Consider the following 22,530-nt stretch of genomic DNA (forward strand, 5'->3'; position numbering starts at 1 on the left):
CCTCAGGGGCTCTGTGTTCTCATCTCAACACCCTCTCTGCACCCCTCCCTGACTTTAGGGGAAAAAAGGAATTGACAGGTGAGCGATTACGTCTGGCTCTTTAGCACCCTGGAGTTAGTCTGGCCTAATCCCTGAGAGCAGAAAGGGTGAACCAGCCATCCGGAGGTCAAGGGGTACCCTATAAAATGGTGATGCTCACGGTGCCCAAGGGAAAGGATCATATGAGCACCAGCTCATTAAAGATAATTTCATCTCCGCACCTAAGCACCTGAACCCCGCACGCTGTTTATTTACAAGCCTCACTGGCAGGGCCTTTTGCTGGAGGTTATGAATGCAAGGGGTCTAGGGAGTCTCCGTTTGTTCTGTGCTTCCCTGTGGCAGGTAGCAACCGCTTCCGAACAGCAATGCTATCACTCTGCATCAATGAGCCCAGGGAATCCAGTGATCTCTCACTGAGTCTGGAGGCCTCCAAGGAGCCCGGGTGCCCCTTCAGGTACTGAGGTGCGGAGATACCTCCAGCCTAGGCAGCGTCTGGCACAAAGCAAATCTGTAGTAAATGTAAAAGCTTGTTTCAGGTGCTTGAAAATGGGGCTAGCCAATAAAGCTCCAGAAACCCTCGAAAAGCTCCCAGTGTCTCTCCAAAATCCCCACTCGTGGTTATCCCTCAGCTCTATGGCATGGGTAGTGTTGAGTAGTGTCACCAAGGACAGCCACCCCAAAAAAGCACTTCCAGTGCTCTGGGGATGGTGGTTTGATACTCACGTCCCCCTGCACCTCCATTTCCACAGGCCTGTGATTTCTGGAAATCACTTTCCTGCATCTGGACATTCAGCCCTCTCTTGTGGCAACAATGAAAGAATGACCGTCGGTCCTGTGGCCACAGCCTCAGAGACCAAGGCGACTCTTCGGCTCTTCTAACCAGGATTCATCACTAGGACTTGTGTTCTCAGCTCCAACCCATGAGGAGGAAAGAAGACCACGGACCCAGGGTTACCTTGTGCAAATCTGGCATCAAATCCTGGTATAAAGATCGAATCAACATATCCAGAGTACGTCGACGTTTCTGGGCAAATGTTGGGGTTTCCAAAGTGGCTTTTTCACCATTAATTACTAAAATAAATCAAGTTATAAAGGGAGTTACAAAAATTGACTGGCTATCAAAGAATGTTCTTCTCGAGGAAACTCCTCATAGTGAACGCCACCCACTTCCCTAATACTGGTGTTACCATTGGCGCGATGGAAGAATCTTCATGGAAGAAGGCTTAAAAACTCTCTAAATTTCTCTGTACAAACCCATAGTCCATAGGTATGTCTGTCTTACTTTTCCTGTTGGACTGTAAGCTTCCTGAGCAGAGGGTATGTATCTAATTAGAAGATTGCATACACGTTGAACCCGCCCCCGGCCACCAATTCTTCCTCCCATCCATCCATCTACCCATTTACTCAACCATCTAAACACACTCCTCCAACACATGGGCGGAACCACCAGGATGCCATTCCACAGGACTGAATATATATTCGCTACATTTTGTTAAGAGAAGTAACAATTGCCTAACTGAGTACTGGGATTCTTACCCTAGTGGAAGTTTCTTCTGGGAAAGAAAGCTGGTGGTTAGTGGACTACAGACACTAAGAAGCAGTAAAGTGAAATGTCCAAGTCCACGTTCAAGGTTCAAGCACAGAACAGAAAGTGCACACGACGGGGTCTGGAGCTTGAAGTCAAGGCAGTTATGGGTTTGAATCCCAGCAGTGCTGCCACACTCTTAAGTAAATTGTTTGGCTTCTTGGGGTCTCATTTTTAACCCTGTAAAATGGATGTCACCTTGTTTCCTTATAAGGTCACTGTAAGAATTTAAGTGATATAATACATATAAGGAATTAGCACCAAACTGAATAAATATGAACTCTTATTTTTCTCATAGGAAGAGCCAAAGGAAGGACAGTGTTCACTGACTGATAAATGAACTTCTTGGGCTCAGACATTTCCTAGAAAGGATCTGAGAGGTGGGGGCAAGCTGGGCTTGTCTGTGGCAAGACATCTCTTCCGGAATGGAAACTGCATGCATGTAAGGCATGCCTACTCTTTTCTCTAATTCTCTGATTGTGAATTTTTTGTTTGAGGATATTTTCTCCTTAGTACCCTGGTGGGGGGAGGGGCATTTAAAATGACCCCTTGGGCCAAATAAAGGGGGGAAGTTCAAAAGTTTTGTTGAAAACCCATTTCCTGTTATATCTTGGAGTTTCCTGCCTGGCCCTCTTCCTCCCTCCTGCTGCCTCCACTTTGAATTCAAAGAGACCCGGCTTCTACCTTTTCTCTCAGTCCATCAAACCCTCCTGGTCCATCCTGGCCCCATGCTCCAACCCTTTAACACCCCTCTTCACAGCCCAGAGCCTGGGCTCTTCCACGTTATTGACCTGTGCAGGTTTTCGACTGTAGATCAAGCCTTCGCTTCACTCCACCCAAGTGTCCACGGAGCCCCGAGGGGGCTCGTCAAAGTCACTCTGTTGACTGACTCCGTTGAAATCAGCAGATAACACTCATAAGCTGGGTTCTTAGGTTGCTGAGTCATCTTTAACCAGGATTCAATGGCTCTAGGCCTGCAGCAGCCCCTTCCCTTGCTAGGGGCTCTCTGCAAAGACTGCTTATGTCCTGAGCCCACCCCCGCTTCCAAGACTCTCCCCATTTCTAGCTGCTAAAGCTCTCTGTTGTTGTTGCTGTTTCAGGTCTGTTCCTTGCTCTCCACCTGATCCATCCTTTGGACTTGGAACACATGGACCCCCATTTTAAGACACAGACAATTTCACATACAATTTTGGATCTCTGTCTTGTTTGGAAAACTTGGACTATCTGGCAGCACTGGGAACATGCCCCTGAATGGAGATTGCAAGCTGAACTTCCAGCTGTCATAACTAAGGGCTATTCTGGGGAGGGATGTAGCTGAGCTCTTGTGGTTCAAAGGATGGGGGGCATGGAGTCAGGTAGGGTATTATCGGTGGAGCTAAAATGTATGCTCACCAGCTAGTGAAGCCTGGATGGTCAGGTTCTGCACGATCCTATCCATATTCTCTCTGTCCGTCTGTCTTCTCCCTTCCCCATGCCCCCCCACCACTTGCTAACAACTCCCCTTTCCCTAAGTACACACCCACATAACCACCCTTTGCCCCACCTGCTTCCCGCTCTCCAACAAAACTCAGATACACAAGTAGCTAGGGATTCAGAAATGGCCATATCAGAAGCTTGGGCAGCAAAGCAAATTTGAGACCCCTGTATCGTGAGCAGGTGAGTGCAGATAAACTTCAAGGCGGTTGAGCAGCATGGTTGATACATGGTCAGACTAGGACACAGGAGAAGACCTACATAACACTACCAGAAAACCGAATGTTTCTCATGAAGAATTAACAGAACGTGGAAGGGGATCAACGTTTAAACAGTGAGATTTTTCTTAGACAGCATCCTTGGAGGATCTGAAGACATGTGTTCTGATATAGAACAAGTTGCAAAAAAATTTCAAAATAGAAACTTACGTTTCACTAGCAAAAAGTCCCTGAATTCCTGGTGGTCTGTAAACACCGGTGGGGATGGCAAGGGGGGGCCAAAGAGTGGTACACTTTCTTCCGAAAATATTTTCAGCCTATGTGGAGAACATTTCAGAATTATTTGGTTTTTCTTTAAAGATCAGCAATATTCAGACCTTATATTTGTCCAGTTGCCTATGTGATACGTCAAGAATATTCATTCCATAAGAGGAGTGCCGTCTCTGGGCTGTCAGAGGCTCAGCCACTGTCTGGCTCTCCGAGGAGGGAGGGGAGGGTAGAGGCCAAGTCTTCCTGCATCCTTCACAGTCCAACCTACCAAGCTGTGGGCAAGGTCAGGAACACAAGGGATAATAGCGAAGGCCACCATTGAGCACTCCTTGAACACCTGGCAGCATACTTGGTATTTTAATACATAGCATCAACCTGCCAAGGGAGTAGCATTACCTTTATCCTGTCCTATGGATGAGGCCTGTGACTCTGAGAAGATAAACACTTCTTTCAAAACCAGGAAGTTAATAAGTGACAGAGCCAGGATTCCAACCCAAATCTATTTGGCTCAAAGTTCACATTCTTTTCACATCATGATTCCCTTTTAACAGATTAATTTTTGAGAACAGAAGGATACATGGGCCAGGACGTGGCCTAGGAAAGGCGGTACTCTGGTCCAGATCAAACATGGCAAATTTGTGCCTGTTTTAGGGTACAATAAAATTCCAAACTGACCCTGACTCTTGGGTCTACTGCACAGGGCAATACTATATGGAGCAAGTTTTTCCCAAAGAGATGATGGCCTTGAAGAAAGTTCTGTTAGGTGAGGACACTCACATCAAATCAATCAACAAATACATTATATCAAGAGTCATTGAATGGATGCTAAATTAACAAGTAAACATGAGAATGAGACGAAGCAACCGAGAGAAAGTCATCACCTACCTGTAATTGTCATTTTGTTGATCATACCTCACTAAGGCAAAAATATCTGTAGTGATGGCTAAGGAAATTAATCAACAACGCCAAAACTCACTGTCGATGGCTTATGCCTTGAAATCCCTTGTGCAGAATCATCCTAGAACTGCACTTCTGTGCTCAAGGCATCTGTAGCTCTTTGGTGGAAATGGAGCCTTGACTTCTTTAAGAGACAGCTCAGGAAGACAGAAGTTCGACCTCTGTGTGCTCATCCTCTGGGGAAAGAGCTTAGTCTCCCAATCTGTCAGGAAAGCAATATATATACAGCTACTATTCGGCTAAGCAGGCAACCAGGCAAAAAGAGCAATTCCTTTGCTTGAAAATACAAAACATCCCACTATGAAATCAGACATAGATTTCCTCTTACCCATTTTAAAAATAAAAGCAATTTAAATATTTCCGCCGCACACCTTCCCTCTCCTTCTGGCTTTGACAGTGTAGCTGATGGCAGCCTCTCAGCTCAAACTACTTGTCTTGTGTCAGGTGCGTGGAGCCTAAAATACCTTGCCCAGCTTTCTTTCTCCTGTTCCTCCTCCTCCCGGGCCAGCTCCCACCCTCCGCTTTCCTTTGCCAGGGCTGAAAGGCCATCAGTCCCTCGAAATGTTTCCATTCCTGCACTCAGAGGAAAGAACCTGCAGGAACTCTCTGCCTGTCCCTTTCCAGAAACAAATGTGTCGAGCCCCAAATCTAAAAGTTACAACGCAAGGAAATTCTAAACATGATGACTGCCTCTCAGTCACTTAAAGGGCCACCTCCCTCACGCCCCCTGCATGGTACTTGGAGAAAACTTCTGTTTTACAAGAACTGCTGCAGGAAAGGGGAAACAGGGGCCCTAAATCCCAGGGAATGGAGGAAGATACCGCTCGATGAGCAGGGACAGGAGCAAAAACCATTATTATTGAAGTGTAGGTGCTTATACAGTTTTTTCCCCTGCTCTCCTGGAAGAAATTTGGCCATTCCCCACTTTTAAAGAACTTACGTGCTATATTGTTAGGGTACAATGAATAAGTCAAAGCAGGCAGAGCAATCCATTTCCAGACATGATGGGTCACAATGGTCCTGTCTCCCAACATTTTTACTGGAGCTTCCAGGGAACATGAATATCTAGACCAGAATTTATCCTTAAAATGCCTGATAGCTGTCTTTTATTCACTATGTATAACCTATGGGGACACCGGGATTGGGTCTCACTGTTGTGGCCTGTGACCCAAAGCAACAAGGCCATGATGGCCTCCATCAGGCTCACCAAGCTCATGTCCTGTGTCTGTCTGACTGAGCTGAGCCTGGACATTACAGAGAAGGTCAGCAGGACTCTGCCAGCGGGATGAGCCAGGCAGGGATTTAAGGAAGCAGAGGGAAAAGCGAGTGAAAATATGATTAATTCCATCATTCCTTAAACTTCAAGAGGTAATGCATTAGCTATCTCCAGGATTTAGAATCAACAAAGAAACGTTATTTTGGCTTTTTATTTTAACTTGCAAATTTTTACTTAACTAAATTGAGCTGAATTCTAATAACTTCAGTTCCATTCAAATTTTTATTTAAAGCAGATTTCTCCAGAGGGTTCACTACCTATGATTCTAGGTCATTTACTACTGATGGATGGTAGGTGGTTTCCCTTACTTCATAGACTACCTGAGGAAAGGAAAGAGCATCTAGAAGCCTAGAATTCTCTGAGAATGAATCCATCCATTATAGTGGACGGAGGAAGAGGTGGGCAGAATATAACCCCAAGGGAAAAATCCAGAATAGCGGCTCCAAAAATCTAGCGATGCAAAACAACCATGACAAGCAAGTCAACTGTCAGATTGGTTTTGAGGCCGACCAACCCCTCACTAAACTCATTCATACAGGTCCAGGATACGTGTAAAGTGGGAGCGGATCATGGAAGGCTTAAAGGCAGGAGAAGGCTCCTCTCCCTCCTGGAACACAATGGTGACGATGTCATTTCCAATGTGGCGCTTCCTCTCCACCTAGATGTAAGCATAAGTCACGTCATCAAGGAGGTCGCTCAAATGTGATAGATTCACAGGGTTAAAACACTAACGCACTATGGCAAACTGCAAAGATCACATAGCCCTACGCTTCCGCCATCTTTAACTTCTTGCCTCTCGTGTTTTACCAGCCCGGCATCCAGGGTCTCCTATCCATCTCCTCTGCTCCCTGCCCACTGCTGATCTGCATTTCCTCTTGTCTTCCCTTCTGTGGCAGCCTCCTGACTAGCTTCCTTGCCTCCGTTCTCTCCCATTTTGCTGCTCTGATTGTGTCCACCTTCGCTCCTGCTTCATCTCCTTAGCCTGATGTTCAAGGGCCCCAGACAAGAGGTACTGCATCGGAATTCCCTGGGGAGGGGGCTTTAACATGCATACGTTTATAAAGGCCTTAAGCTAGTTCTGAAACATGTGCTTGGTGAGGACAATGGGTTTACCTAATCTGACCTCAGTTGACCTTTCAAAAATGATCTCCTAGATTGTTGTCAGCCAATTTTTCTGTAAAGGGCCAGATAGTAAATATTTTCAGCTTTGCAGGTCATATCGTCAGTTTACAACCACGAGCTCTGCTATCGTAGTACAAAAGCAGCTGGGTAGGCGTGGCTGTGTTCCAGTAACTTTATTTAACAAAATAGGCAGTATGTGAGATTTAGCTCATGCTCTGTGGTTTGCCAACCCCTGTCCTAGACCTTTGCTTAATCGGCCAAGCGGAGTGATTCACTGTTCGTGGATTCCCAGCGTGTGCCCTATTAAACACAGGAAGCTCCTGGAGAATAGGATCCCCGTTGATTCGTATTCGACATTACTCTCTTTTTGCAAGTGAGAAATGAAGGTTTAGAGATGTTCTAATAATTTTGATTCAATTTAACTCAGAAAGTCATTATTTTGGGCACTGGCTTCTTGGCCTTGACACCACAAGCACACCCAACCAAAGGAAAAATGAGATAAACTGGACCACATCAAGACTGAAAGCTTTTGTGCATTTTCCACACCAACGGAGTGGAAAGGCAGCCCACAGAACAGGAGAAAATATTTACAAACCACGTATCTGATAAGGGGTTCTATCCAGAATACATAAAGAACTCCTGTAACTCAATAGCAAGTCAGATAACTTGATTAATAACTTGATTGATAACTTGATTTAAAAATGAGGAAAGGAGTTGAATAAATGTTTCTCGAAAGGTGACGTGATAAACCCAGGAAAAAATGTTCCATATTGCTGACCAAAACTGCAGCGACCCTCCATTTCACACCCATTAGGAGAGCTATTCCAAAATAAAACAAAACCAAAGAAAAAACAAAAAGCTTGGGAATAACAGGTGCTGTTGAGGATGTGGAAAAAGTTGAACTGTCACGCGCTGCTGGTGGGAATGCAGTATGGGGCGGCTGCTGGGGAGAATGGTATAGGCTGACTCCCAAACACAGGACTACCACATGACCCAGCAATTCCTCTGAGATAAGAAAGGCCACAGGAGAACAGAGTTCAGTATTGAACCCGTGAGGTTTAAGGCATCCAGCCCAGGGGGCCATTGAGAAGAAGGCTGTGCACCTGAGTCTGGACTTCTGGAGGGAGTTCTGGCTGGACATGTACATTTGGGTGTCATTAGCTAATAAAAGCTCTCTAAAGTCTGGAGACCAGGGGAGATCATGGGGCAGGGGTGAATGAGAGTTAGAAGGAGGAGACAAGAGGGCCAAGAACTGTGCCCTGAGCCAGGCAAGGCTCTCCATGCGCCCAAGTTCACAGAGCTAGCTCTGGCGGGCCTAGAACTGGGCCCAGATGGGCCCCTGAGCCCAGGCTTTCTTCTGGTACTAGATGCTGCCCGCAGGCCCTGGAGCTGGGAGACCAGGAGATGGGGGGGGGACATCAGGACACATTAGGAGGAAGGTGAGGTCCCAGAGAGGCACAAATCAACCTCTCCACTCCCCATTAAGGTTTGGTTCAGCACCAGAGAAGAGGGGTGGATGTCACAGGGATACCAGAGCTTACAAACTGTGAGAACTGGCTTCTTTATGTCAGATTTGGGATACGGCTCAGACTGTTCCACTTGTGTTCTAGATGTTAGGAGGTCAATAAGCACCAAGATTTTATGAACCAGGCTGCCCCTTGTCTTTTTGTCTATTGCATTGAGCCCCTGAGGTAGAGAGAGAGGCTCATGGTCAAGGGTTCTTTTCTGCTCTGTCCTGACGGGGCACGCTAGAGGTTCACTAGCATCCTGCACGTGTCTCTCTGCCCACCTGCACCATCTTCCCGGTGACAGAGACAAGTTTCAAAGTTTTCATTTTCCTCACGTCTACCGATGCTGGGAGGACCCAGACGCTACCCACGGAGACATGGTCCACATGGAGATGTTTCACGGCTGACCTTCACATACGGACAGCCCCTCAAAGAGATAAGGTTAAAGTCTTCAGAGTTGGGCAAAGGTTGAGCTGTCACATTCTTTCCTCCTGTCTCTCTGGCTAATGCCCCATCCGTCACGAGATGTGGGCAATTTTGGCGATTGCACAAGGCCGAAAAGGTCAGAATGGAAGGAGGAGGAAGAGGATTGTAAAACGCTTGTGTGGAAATTCTGGGATATCACTGTTGAACTGTAACAGGTCAATATAACTCATGATGATGGGGAAGGTCAGCTCAGCTCCTCTTAAGCACGTGATCCTAGGATCCTAAGAGATTCAGCTCCTGCAGGAACTTAGGTAGCCTCAACCACGCCAACGAGCCTTACAGGAAGTGACCTCAGCCGTGAAGCAGTCTTCCTGGGCTGGGGTACTTCCTGTTTCCACCTGACTTTTCCCAGAGGGAGCCCTCTAAAACCAGAACAAGCTTACAACCTCTAGTGGGTCTCCAGTGCCTGTGGGACAAATCCACCACAGGCCCCAGACCATCCAATAGGGCCAGCTCTCCCTACCCCTCCCTGCATGTCCCCAAAGCACCTTGATCTCTCATGACTGGAACACTGCATTTTAGTGCTCTGGTCTGTGCTGTGTCTTTCCCCCCTTGCTGAAGTCTTATTAAAATTAAGAATTACAGGTGCTCAGAAAAATAGGCCTTCTTGGCCCATCATAGCCCCTCTCTAGGTTCTTACTTCTCACAGGTCTTTGCTGGCCAGCTGTCCACTCATATTGGTGATATTTATTTGTACAGATGCCTTCAATGTTTAAAAAAGGAAGAAGAAGCTAATGAAAAGTTAAGTGGCATGGCAATCCACCCCCCACGATCCTTCAAAAACCAGTAGCATGTATCTTTGTTAGCTCTGAAGTCCCCCGCACATTGTAAAGTTTTCTCCTGGAAATGGCCCATCTCTGGAGTACATGAGGAGTGTCTCAGGTAGTTTTCCCCCCAACCTGGCCGAGCGCGTGTAGACACCTGGCGTTAAACTCCTGCGTCAACCTCCTGCGTTAACCTGAAATGTGCCTGCCAGCCATTGCTCGGGGTCCGCTTATTTTATGTCCTGGGGAGTCTCCGACGGAACACCAGGCACATGAGAAGTCACAGAGCGAAGGCAAAACTCTTTGAGTCTATAAAACCACACTCATGCAGGCAAATACACGCACACGTTCACACACGGACACGTGTGTGCAATTTTATCGCTGCTCCTTTAAGGGGACAATATCGGTGAGGACAGTTCTTCCTAAGGCTCACTGAGAGTCCAAATATACAGATTTTGTAAAGAATCTCCCTACATTGGTACCTGAGGTTCAGCTCATATACTAACACACACAGTTTTTAATGCTATGAAATCAGAGCGATGATGCTTTCTCCGCATTTTGGACGCTATTCGATGCTTTGCGTGTTCTCGAAGAGCCTGTGTTCACACGTACCTGCTGTTTGTTCTCTTTGGAATATGGCAACATGGTGGAGACGTGAAACATGATCTCGTGCCCGTGGTATACAGTATAAACTGAATGGGTCCCTGTGGTGTCATCTGTAAGACACAAACACGCGTTTAGTAGGCACAGAGAATTCTGAGACTCTGAGGAAATGGTCTTTATTAGGGAATACAGCATATAGTGAGGGCATTCGCTAAGATCATTCTGGATTATCCGCCTGAGCAGAAGCAACAGTATGGCTCACTCTCCAACTGATACAAGGATCCTGCCCACATGGAGAGCCCTCTTCCCTCCCGCTCTAAGCTCGGTTGCGATCTGATTCACGTACAAGGCTGGGCTAAAAAAGAACATGCTATAATTCCTCGCCGCCCAGTTATTCCCGGGGTACAGGGCCAGATTAACACAAGATGGTGTACAAATAATTATACTGTCCATAAAACAAAGCAAGTACGCTCACTAGCAGACAGTATGGTGGCTGAAAGCATGGGCTCTGGAGGGGGGCAGACCCGGGTTCAAGTTCTCAGCTATGTTCCTTTTGACACGTCACCTCACCTTCTTGCGGCCTCAGTTTCTTAATTTGAGAATGGGGATAAAATCAGTATCGAACGCTTAGGGATGTGTCCAAGATTCTACTTGTAAAGTGCTTGGCGTCATAGAGAGCGTCATAGATGGTAGTCGTGACCGTGACAGAGAGGTTGAGTACTGGCCCCAGAACTGGTGACCTCACGAGCCTTGCACGTGTTCACCACGTGCTCATGCACCTCGCTGGACCGTTGCCCACTCTTCGGCCAGCAAGTTCGGCTCCAAAGTACAACCTCATCCCACCACATGTCTACTTAAAATCTGTTCGTGCCATCCAATTCCATTTACCATAAAATCCAAAATTACACATGGGATCTCCAACACCTTGTGGGATTGCGCCCTCCTCTTCTCTAGTCATAAAGATGTCCTCTTAGTTTCTAGAACACATCAGTCTCTTTCCTGACTCAGGGACTTCACAAATGTTCTCTGGCTTAGAATTCCCTTCTCCCTTCAGGACTCAAATTACTCTTTCTCATCTTCTCTCCGGGAAGCCTTCTCTCATCCCCTAGATTAGACGAAATGATCCCGTGGCACTCTGTACTTTTTCTTCTCTGTTCCTCCAAGTACTCTGCTAAGGCATTGCATAATTATCTGTTCAATGTCTGTGCTATCCCCTGGACTATAAGATCTCAGAAAGGGAGGGACCATGGTGGTTTATCCATTGCTACGTCCCAGTGCCTTGCACAGCCCTGGCATGCAGAGGCACTCAACAGTAAGCATTCACAGGCAGACCATGGTCTGACACACCGAAGGAATGGGAGGGCTGACTTGGTTTTACAAAACTCAGTGGAGCCCCTAAATGTGTCCAGCAACCCTGTGTCAGACTGGGTGTGACGCTCTTCTTACCCTTCCCTGTCCATCCCTTCCCCCAGCTTGGGTATAAGTCCAAACACAGATCAGGCTGGCTGTTAGAAGTTACACAAATGACCACAGAAGAGGTCAGGAGATGAGCTTACTTTTGGTGTCCAGACCGCCGCGGTAGCCTGTCCAGCCCTTTAGGGTGATTTTGTCACCCAGAAGATTTAAAAATTTTTGAAAAGCATCACTTCCAATTTCTGTAGGGAGAGGTAAAGTGGGAAGAAAGTACAGAATCAGCACGTCTTCGTTTTCTAAACATGCACTGAAATCACTTGAACGCGGAGGCTCTAAAGATGTGGGCAGGAGACGAACAGAACAGAGAGGTCACACTTCCTTCCCAGAGACCACACAGGAGATGGCACAGTTCCCAGGATTCCATGGAAAGGACAACCACGAATCAGACTGACCCACCTTCCCCCACCACACGGGGATCACCAGGCGTTAGTACTGCAGAAGGAAAACACTAGAACTGCTTCTTTTAATAATGAATAAGTATCTAACATGAAAGGTTCTAAAGAAAAATGGAAAATGGCACCATTTTATCATTCTCCCAATCATAAAAATTGGAGACCTTCCTTTGCTACTGGAACTTTGACGTAGAACCAAATTCTTCACATTTTCCACTTAGACTCCCTCTCGGGTGCCAGTGCCCAGTACAAGTCTGGTGACCAAAAAATATTTGTCAAAGGAGTGAAACTGGGCAACACCTGCCTTATAAAGTTTACTTGGAAATTAGTCCTAAAATTTCACGAAACAACTGGCTTTTTCTTTGTATTAAGGACTCCAACTCAACAGATAAGTTCAGTCTGGATTGTCAAAATCACAACAAGGCAGAACAGGGGCTCAGACAAATTAGGGGACACTTACCATTGCTGAGCATCTCATCGTCCGTGAGCTGCCCGTCTTTGGCAAAGAGAACCCCAAACTTGAAATTCACAGAGCCCTTACAAGGAGACAACAAAAGGTGTTGGATGTAAGCTTTATCCTAAGAGCATACAGTTAGCTGACCGATATTAACAAGATCATTCCTTTATTTCTGTAGGTTTTGAGAGCTTACGGTTGAAACTCTCTGTTTTGATGTGAGTTAATTCATTGGTAACTTCATTTCTAATGGCTTCTGTAGGATGCTAGGCCCATTCTGGGGCAAACCACCACTCAGGGAGCCAGTAGGAGCTTCACAGGCCTGGTGCCATGTTCGGATCAGTTAACACAGGAGAGCTCGGTGTAATTCAAAACTGAACACAACGATCTTAGGCTGCCTGTGGGCTCTTGGGAATAGACATGGAAAATTTATTCTAAAAGCTTATTTTCCCTAGTTCTTAAAGAAGTCACAAAACAGATATGTGGGGGAGGGGGAAGGAAATCAAGAAACAGCTAGTACAAATGTCCAGTCTACTACCCTCGACTTTAAACACAAGATTAAAATCTGACCCCCTGGGGATAATAAATACCAAACGTAAGATGATAGGTTCTGTAGGAAGAGAGACAAAGGAGACAGGTAGCCCAACGGTACTTTTAGTATTTTTTTCCTTAAACTGAACTGGTTTACAGATCTTCATAATATTATTCTCTATTTCTTTTGTATATCTGAAGTATTTTATAATAAAATAATATCTGAGGTTGGAGAGAATCAACTTTTGCAAGGCCATTTGATGCAGCGCTAGATGGGGGAACTCCTGGTGGTCACTTAAGGGGTAGGCTAGGAACAAAGGTGTTTAAAGCGCTGGCCATTGCGTCATAGGTTGAGCAGGGGGAGTCAAGGCAGAATGCTGGGATTCAGGACAGCGGGGTCTGGGAGAATTAAGACTGAAAATCTTGGGGTCTAAGGCTGTGCTTCTCAGCATTTTTCTGTTCCCAACACAGCTGAGGGACAGACGCACACGCATCTAGAGTGCGGAAGAGGGAGGACAGGCCCAAGGGGAGTCCTCACCTGGACCCACTCCACAGCTGTTCTTTCCAATCACGCAGGCCTCAGCTCAAATGCCCATTTCCAGAGGGGTCTCCCCTGACTTCCCATAGAAAGTCCCCCTCCCCTACCCACTATCACTCTCTGCCACAGCACTTTTTAAATTTTCTTAGCACTATCCATACTCTGTAACTCTTTTTTTTTTTTTTAAAGATTTTATTTATTGATTCGAGAGTGTATGTGTGTGGGGGCTGGGGTGGTGGGAGGAAGGGCAGAGGGGGAGGGAAAGGGACAAGCAGATTCCTGCTGAGCCTGGAGCAGGTTGCTGGGCTTGATTCCAGGACCCTGAGTTCAAGACCTGAACTGAAGCCAAGAGTTAGATGCTTAACGGACTGTGCCACCCAGGTGCCCCCATACTCTGTAGTTCTTCTATTAAACGTGCAATGTGTCTGTCTTCTCTAGCACGAGAACATATATCTTGTGGGTGCCTGGGTAGCTCAGTGGGTTAAGCCGCTGCCTTCGGCTCAGGTCATGATCTCAGGGTCCTGGGATCGAGTCCCGCATCGGGCTCTCTGCTCAGCAGGGAGCCTGCTTCCTCCTCTCTCTCTCTCTGCCTGCCTCTCCGTCTGCTTGTGATTTCTCTCTGTCAAATAAATAAATAAAATCTTAAAAAAAAAAAAAAAAAAAAAAAAAAAAAAGAACATATATCTTGTGAAGGAGGGATCATATGCCTTTTACTTCCCACTGGATCTCCGGTGCCCACCACACAGTGCTGGGTGTACTGGACAGGATTCGTAAATATTCACGGAATGATTGTGTGCATGACACCCGAGAGAAGAAGCAGAACTGGTCAGATTCTACTTATTTTTCCCAAGCTGCCTCCAAATGACTACTTCCTTCCTCACAGACTTGTTTTTGGCAATTTCTTAGAATTTTGTCAGGGGTCTCTATCCACTTGAGGATCCTAAACTTGCCAGCTTTTCCTTCTCTGTTCTGGAAATGATGACAGCAATCACTTGCCTCCAAGTCTCCGGCGCATCTCTTAAATAGCACACAGTAGTGTGGGCTCTCATGGATGGTCCTCTTAGGATAGCAGTGCAGAGCCCAAGGTCGTGGGTCTCAAACTTGACCGGGTGTCAGAATCACCTGGTAGCCTTCTTAAAATAGATTGCTAAGCTCCACTTCCAGAGTTTCCAATTCAGCAGTTCCAGGGTAGGGTCCAAGAATTTCTATTTCTTTTTCTTTCTATTTATTTGGTTTTTTTTTTTTTAATTTTATTTATTTATTTGACAGAGAGAGATCACAAGCAGGCAGAGAGGCAGGCAGAGAGAGAGGAGGAAGCAGGCTCCCTGCTGAGCAGAGAGCTTGATGCGGGCCTCGATCCCAGGACCCTGAGATCATGACCTGAGCCGAAGGCAGCGGCTTAACCCACTGAGCCACCCAGGTGCCCTATTTATTTGGTTTTTTAAAAGTAGGCTCCACCCCCAGCATGGAGCCCATCAAGGGGGTTAGAGAGTAGGTCCTGGGATTAAGACCTGAGCCAAGATCAAGAGTTGGGACACTCAACCAACTGAGCCACCCAGGGAGCCCAAGAATTTGTACTTCTGACAAGTTCCCAGGTGAGGCTGATGCTGCTGGTCCAAGGAACCCGCGTGGAGAACCACTGGATTAGAGGAACCAACCAGCAGACTGTGAGGAGGCATGACATCGGGTCTAGCCAAGCTGAATGCTAGGAAACCAAGGGCATAAGGACTGGGTCAATAGCCACAGTCATGAGCCAGGGTCGAGCATCCTGTTTGAACCAGAAGGGGCCCCATGGCCCACTGAGTCCATAGTCATCTTACAGACAGGACACGTGAAAACCAGGAAGACTAGCCTGCCCGTGCCTGGCACTAAGTGGACGGTGCAGTGGGAGCCGTAAGTTAGGTCTCTGGACTTCTGACCCAGCACTCTTCCCAACCCCGCGGCCTGGTCTTCTCAGCATGGTATTGGTTTGAGGGAAGTGGAGAGCTATACCCAGAAATGGGGCCCATTGCCACCTGATCATGGGGGCCAAGCATTCGAGAATTTTTATGGCTCTGTCACTGGCACCCTGCGACCAGGACCCTGGCTGAGGACGCCTCCTGCTTCAGGTGGAGACTCCACAAACACCATCGCTGCAAGGCCTTGTTAGGGACCTGAAATCACCTACATGGTCTCCAGCTAATTTTGTTTCTAGGGCTTTCCAAGTTATGTCATTGGTGAACTTGGAGTGTTTGCCTATCTCCAGAAATCAAGGTGTTATGGAATGTAGTAGATTTTGTATTTTTGGCAGAGATAGTCTTTGGGAGGGAATAGTTTGGTTTGGGGCTACCCGACCACCACAGAGCTGATCTGAACAAACCGCTCAACTTAATTAGCTCCTCAAGAGGGGGGCTGCTCCTTCCAGCACTAGATCTTGGGGGTTGGGAGGGAGCTTTCAAGATCCCAAGCCCAGATCTGGGCCTGTGGAAGGAGGTGACTGGTAGGGGGGATCCATGCAAACTGGTTTTCTCAGGACTTAATATCCTGCCCAGACACTCACCATAGAGATAAGGTCATTTTGTAATTCCTGCTTGAGTGAGACTTTTGATTTTTAAGTTCTAAGTGGTCTGAGACAAAAAACAAACCAAAGTGCAGTCATATCTTTAGGAATTAATAGGAAACTAGGAATTACATTTCTTTGGAAGAAAGTGAAGTATGTGGGGACACTAAGTTCCAGTAATTCCAGAGGGACCGAGAAATGATGGCCTGATTCAAAAGTGGACACCCCAGGTTCCTTGTTACTCTTGTTCTGGCAATGCCTTGGTATTTTTCTTATTCGCATGTTCCTGCGCTTCTTTCACTAGTGCGACCTGGGGCACCATGATCTCTCCTGCGGGGCCTCTCTCTGCAGTGGGCACCCAAAACGTAGGTTTCAGGACACCGACGAAACTTGACCAAATCGCCGCCACTTCAGGGACATCCCTAGTGCTGCTTATTAATTTTTGTGTGTGTGCTCATCTTTGCAGTTTATTAGCATAATTGGATGGAATGAGGATGAATGCTCTGAGCTGAGAAGCCAGCAGAAGAGCCTCGGCCACATCCTCAGGCAAATGCCGAGAGATGACCACTGCTCTCACCTCCTTGAATGCACTATAACAAGGGCTCTTTAAAAAAAAAAATTTAAATTTAGAGAGAGAGAAAGTGAGCAGAGTTGGGGGTGGGCAGCAGAGGGAGAGAGAATCTCAAGCAGGTTCTGCATTCGGTGCGGAGTGCGACGCAGAGCTCGATCCCAGGACCCTGAGACCATGACCTGAGATGAAACCGAGTTGGACACTTAATCGACTGAGCCACCCACATGCCCCAGCGTGTTTCTGTATTTTTCAAATGTTTGCCAGAAATGTGTCTTACTTTCATTTTCTGCCTTCTATAAATCATACACGGAGTTCATGAATTCTGTCGTCACAAGTGTGATTCATATGTGGATAATATTTAGATAAAAGTGGGGACATCTTTTTGTTGGCGCTCGGCGGCAGCCCACACTACGCCCCCACTGCCTTGCACAAAGTAACCCCTGCCAACAACCTGGGGCACATTATTTTGGCTTCTTTGCACGTATACCGACACATTCAGGAATCAGCTGTGATATCACTGCCTCAGATAAACCTACTCTGTTCCACGTCAAAAACCTACTCCTTCCCCTGTATCGCCTACTTTGTTTTTTTTTTTTTTCTCCTCACAGCTCTTGGGGCCATCACGTTACTGTGTTCACATCTGCTCAGCTGTGTCATTGGTCTTACCTCACTGGACTGGAAGCTCCATGAAGGGACCTTGTTTCGCTCGTTAGTGTATTCCCAATGGCGCAAACAGCACATGGGACACACATGGTAGGAGCTCGGGAAATACTTGTTGAATCAATGAAGGAATGAGCAAATGACTGAATATACCTACATGTATGTTTATAAAAACAACTGGGAATATACTGTGGGTACGGCCCTGGGAATTGCTACCTGCCCACCGCCCCCGTAAGTATTGTGGGAAACTTTCTGTGCCAGTAAATAAAGGTTCACCTCATTCTTTACAATGGCATCATTATTTTTCACACTTTACTCAATCAATACATAATCCACTTATTCAACTACCGAATACTGACTGTGTCTTCTCTCTCCACTGCTCTAGGATCTAGGGATAACGCCAGGAGGAAACTTAATAAGCCCCCCCCCCTCTCATGCTACTCACATTCTTGGGGGCGGGCACCAGACACACAGCTAGTCAATGAAAACACGTGTCAAAAAGAAACACAAAACAGTGTGCAGGGCAGAGGGCAAGAGGCGGAGTGTGCTACCCTAGACAGAGTGGTCAAGGACAGCCTCTCCAAGCAGAGACCCTGATATCAAGGAAAAGGTACGACCTTGAGGAGGTCTGGGGAGGCACATCCTAAGGGGGTGGGAACAGGGGGCTCTTCCTGAGCAGGTGAAGGAATGAGCACGTCAACGTGGTTCGTGAGTAGAAGACAGGAGAGGCAGCACGGGGGTGTCATACAGGCCCCCGGGGGGGCCCCAGTCAGGACTTGGGGCTCTATTTGGAGTGCGTTGGGAAGCCATGACAGCCTGCAACATAGGGGTGACCTGACTTGACAGTTGAAAGGACCTTGGGCTGTTACATGAGGAACAGAACAGAGGGGAAGCAGAAAGCTGGAGATCATATGGTGTAGGCCAGAGACGATGGGGCAGTGTCAAGAGATGAGAGCAGTCGTCGTGGAAACCTCGAGAAACATTTGAATTAGGAATATATTTTGAAGAAGTCATCACAGGATGTGCCGAAGGATTAGGTGTGAGAGAAAGAGGTGTTAAGAATTTTTCCAAGTTTGGCCGGAGCAACTGGACGGATGGTATGACCATGTACCGAGGGGCATGATACGCAAAAACTGTAATTTGCTCAATTGCCTTTGATAGCATTTTTAAAAAATTATTTCCTTATGTTTGTTATGTCCTCAGAAAACCCAACAGTGGAGCAACAAGGGATGGAGACGTGTAAATAAATATGGTGTCCATAAATCGGACGCGCTAATAAAGCACAAATGCCCTCTCGATTTGACTTAATGAAAATGAAAACCCCATTACTTGCCCTGATCAGAGGCTAAACTCCGATTATTTCCAAGCAGATTTAAGTAGCTTGTTTTTATATCTTTATAGCTGGCTGCATAGGAGGTCCTGAAATATACCTTGAAAAAACATGTCGACAAAGACTTTGAGTGACAGTAAGCTCAGTGAGCAAATCCATGTAGAGATTTGACTGAAAGAAAAGATCACAGTCGGCGTGAAGGGAGAAGCACATTTACAAACACAAAGGCAGAAGGTAGCAGGAACGTAAAAATTGCTCATAAAATTTCTTACCTCTTGTTCTTCAAGGACCAGCAAGTCCTGTCAAACCAAATTTTAAAAGTTACATCCATGCTTAGCAGCGACGATTCTATTTTGACTTTCTGTGAAAGCCAAGCTCCCGTGGATACCGCTTCCCACCCCACCCCCCAGAGGTGCGTAAAATATTCCAGTTTAGTTGTACGTATTTTTGTCAACTATCTGGTCATCTGGGAGAGTCACATTAGAGCACAACTCTCGGAAAACAAGGATGAACTATAGCTACTGGAAGGAACCCACAGACACCCAGATATCCCAATCTATTTAAAGCTAGCTTCTCACAGGTTGCTTCTGGAAAGATTTTGGCCAGGAAAAATATAAGTATGGTATAGCAGCCAGAAGCAGACGAATAACATTTTTAAATAGCACCAGCCATCTTCCTGCTTGGTAGAAAGATGCCTTCTTTATAATGTGGTTTATTTTCTGTTTACTTTTTGGATCTGAGACCTTTTCCCTTCCTCTTCTCCCCAGCACCTGTGGCTCGGGGCTTCCTCGGGCACGGCGATAGAAAGCCAGCAGCAGCAGTGAAAACACTACTATGGCGGGGCACACACACGTGCACGCTCACACACCCGGGATGGTGGGAAAGCGTGTGGGCAGCCCCTCGTGAAGTGAAAGAGAGTCAAAACACAGATGTCGGGAAAGTGGAAGGTGTCTTTTGTTTGATGAAAAACAGGCAGAGTTATGATATAAAGAGGCAGAAGGTTGCCATATCCTGTTTCTTGTCCTCTTTGACTGCGTGCAAGAGGGAAAGCAGGGAGGCCCACACTCAGGAGGCAGAAAGAAGCATTCCACAGGGGCTCCGTAGGGTTTCGGGCCCATGTCTGGGGGACCCGCCAAGACTCCAAGAAGGGAAGGATTAAAAATACGAGAGCCTGTACAGATGAAGTAAAAAAGGCACATGGATAGAGGCATATTTATAATTCTAAGTCGTTTTAAAATTCAGTATCAAGAATTAGTTTTTAAGCATCGCACGGTTTCATGTTGCGTACAGTTGAACCGAACGCGCCTGTGTTGGTCTCCATTCCTTCCGGGGTTGAGTCAGGACACAAACACTATTTTAAACATTACATGAAAACAGAAGATACAGGGATTCACAACACTCTGTATTTGGGGGCAAGCCGAAAAGCGGTAACTGTATTTTAAAAGCTAACTAATTTAAAGGTATGCAAGCAAAGGCTGCTCACGCTCCCACCTATCTTCCTCGTACCCTCTGAGTTATTTCCTCGAAAAGCAGACTTAAGCACGATGCTCCTCCACTTCAAGACTCCAGAACTCCCTGCTGTCTCCTGGACGGAATTCCCACCTGCCTCTCCGGCCTCTTCCTGATCACCTGGCCTTGGCCTCCCCGAAGCTTAGCTCTGATACATGGCTGGCGCTAGGTGATGGCGGCGTGTGTAAGTTTCAAGGGGGGAATTTCAAAGCTATATCAATTGAAACAAGACAAATTTTGGCTGACGTTTTTCTGATGGCCCTTTACCTAGATTAAGACTCTAAATTTTTTCCTCCCAAGGCAGATTGCTTTTCCCTAGCAGTAGGGCTTGAGAAAACAGGATGGATTCTAGATACCTTCTATTCCTTATGGTATCCTGCACAGTGTTCTATGTGAGTCTGAACTCAATAAATAGTTTGTGCTTTAGTATTTAAAAAAAAAAAAACCCTCACCCTCCACACAATTCTACATCACTCCGTAAAAAAGACTGGTTTTTAAGCTAACAAGGTCTTTCTGAACATACACCGTTTCGGCTCCTGGATCAAGGACCACAGAGTTCTGTGGTTCTCAGATGCAGTTGTGCCTCAGAATCACTCATGAAACTCCTGAAAAATGCATATTCCCCCCCACCCCTCCGCTTGACAATTCAGAATCTCAACTGTAAGTTTCTTTATGATGATTGTTTTCAAAGCCCCACAGGTGGTTCTGATTAGGCTTAGATCCAAGGCTGAGAAATCACCAATGCTCTGTCCATTCCTATCTAACACTGTGATCCGATGTCTACCATTAGGAGACACAGAATTCTGTTACCTTTTGGATCTCGGGATGAAAAATTTCTCTGGGGCCTTTCTCAAATTTGTCCAGGTTCATGGCACTGAAATAGAAAGGGCAGAATGAGCCACAGGGTGGTGGAAACAACTCGGAGCGAGTCTCTGTGCTTCAGAGAAATGAAATAATATCTCCTAGAAAAATCACAGCTGGATTCCCTGCAGGGCTGGGCATTCAGGAGATCAGTGATCACCCAGGGTGCTCAATGAATGAATACATGAGAGTAACCAAACACCACACGTACTTTACTTATATAACTGGCCCTTGATGATGACATTCGTGTAATAGGAGAGGAAGGGACAATCAGGAGCAGGTTTCAGGCAGCCTGACTAGCCTCTAAGATTCTTACTTTTATTTACTGAGAAAGTGGTTCATTGATATTTACATAGCAATTAATGATCAAATGAAACGTAAATAACACTACCTGGCATTTCTTTCTTCCTTTGGCAATTCCTCTGCCACTTAGGACAAAAGGCCCTCCTTAACAAGATGGTCCTTTCACGTTAGAACGTCAACCTCCTTGAGCCCAAGTTCTTCTAGAGGTAAAATAGGGAGTTGAAACACACGCTCCCTGAGGCCCCTTTTATCTAGGAGTCCCGAATTTGTAAGGTAAACATAATAATAGCTAATACTTACAGAGTACTTATTATAATGTCAGGAAGCCTGCTCAATGCTTTCCATGGATGACCTCATTTAGTCGCCAGGAGGCAGTGCTCTTTTACCCCATTAAACTGTTTATTTAAAAAATTTTATTCCCATTCTAAAGGTGAGGACACTGAACTAGAATAACAAAGCTGGGAAGCAGTAGAGCCAAGATTTGAACCCAGACTTACCTGATTCCACAGTATCCATATTTTCATCTCTTTTTATGTTTTCAAGTTCAAGATTGTAACAAATAAAGATAAAATTTTTTCTATTGGCAGCAACTGCACAACTTTTGATCTTCTGCATCTTTAAAAATATGTTTTCAGGGGCACCCGGGTGGCTGTTGGTTGGGCAACTGCCTTCGGCTCAGGTCATGATTCTGGAGTCTCGGGATCCCGTCCCGCATCCAGCTCCCTGCTCAGCAGGGAGTCTGCTTCCCCCTCCGACCTCTCCCCTCTCATGTTCTCGCTCTCAAAGAAATAAATAAAATCTTAAAAAAAAAAGTTTTCTGGCTGAAACATGCTCTGCTCCATGAGTGGGGGACTGAGAAGCACAGGTCCTACTCACAAAACTAAACTGAAATCTTAACGAAATGAAATGTCTTCAAATATAAAGAAGAAAGGAACTGGAGAAACTTCTTTTTAGGAAAAAGAAAAACCACAGAAATCTTAAGCCAGTATAATTCTAAGTATTCCTCTCAAAGCCAGTTAGGATTTACAGCTCCTTAGAAGCAGCAAGATTTTTCTGTGCTCAATAAAG

At 46.2% G+C, this 22,530-nt stretch overlaps 1 protein-coding gene across 6 annotated transcripts in view; it reads right to left on the bottom strand.

Moving 5' to 3' along the window:
* Positions 1 to 22,530, bottom strand: part of GARNL3 (GTPase activating Rap/RanGAP domain like 3) — a 144,279-nt gene that overhangs the window by 35,324 nt on the left and 86,425 nt on the right. For all 6 annotated transcript variants that reach the window (XM_044264869.1, XM_044264867.1, XM_044264873.1 and 3 more), the window contains 9 exons: positions 21,109 to 21,172; positions 19,062 to 19,088; positions 12,627 to 12,702; positions 11,858 to 11,956; positions 10,311 to 10,414; positions 6,368 to 6,476; positions 4,471 to 4,516; positions 3,526 to 3,632; positions 995 to 1,110 (listed from right to left, as the gene is read on the bottom strand). In XM_044264869.1, the coding sequence (XP_044120804.1) occupies positions 995 to 1,110; positions 3,526 to 3,632; positions 4,471 to 4,516; positions 6,368 to 6,476; positions 10,311 to 10,414; positions 11,858 to 11,956; positions 12,627 to 12,702; positions 19,062 to 19,088; positions 21,109 to 21,172 (748 nt within the window). The remainder of the gene's footprint in view (positions 1 to 994; positions 1,111 to 3,525; positions 3,633 to 4,470; positions 4,517 to 6,367; positions 6,477 to 10,310; positions 10,415 to 11,857; positions 11,957 to 12,626; positions 12,703 to 19,061; positions 19,089 to 21,108; positions 21,173 to 22,530) is intronic.

The sequence above is a fragment of the Neovison vison genome, chromosome 9 (genome assembly GCF_020171115.1).
Source record: "Neovison vison isolate M4711 chromosome 9, ASM_NN_V1, whole genome shotgun sequence".
NCBI classification, from domain to species: domain Eukaryota; kingdom Metazoa; phylum Chordata; class Mammalia; order Carnivora; family Mustelidae; genus Neogale; species Neogale vison.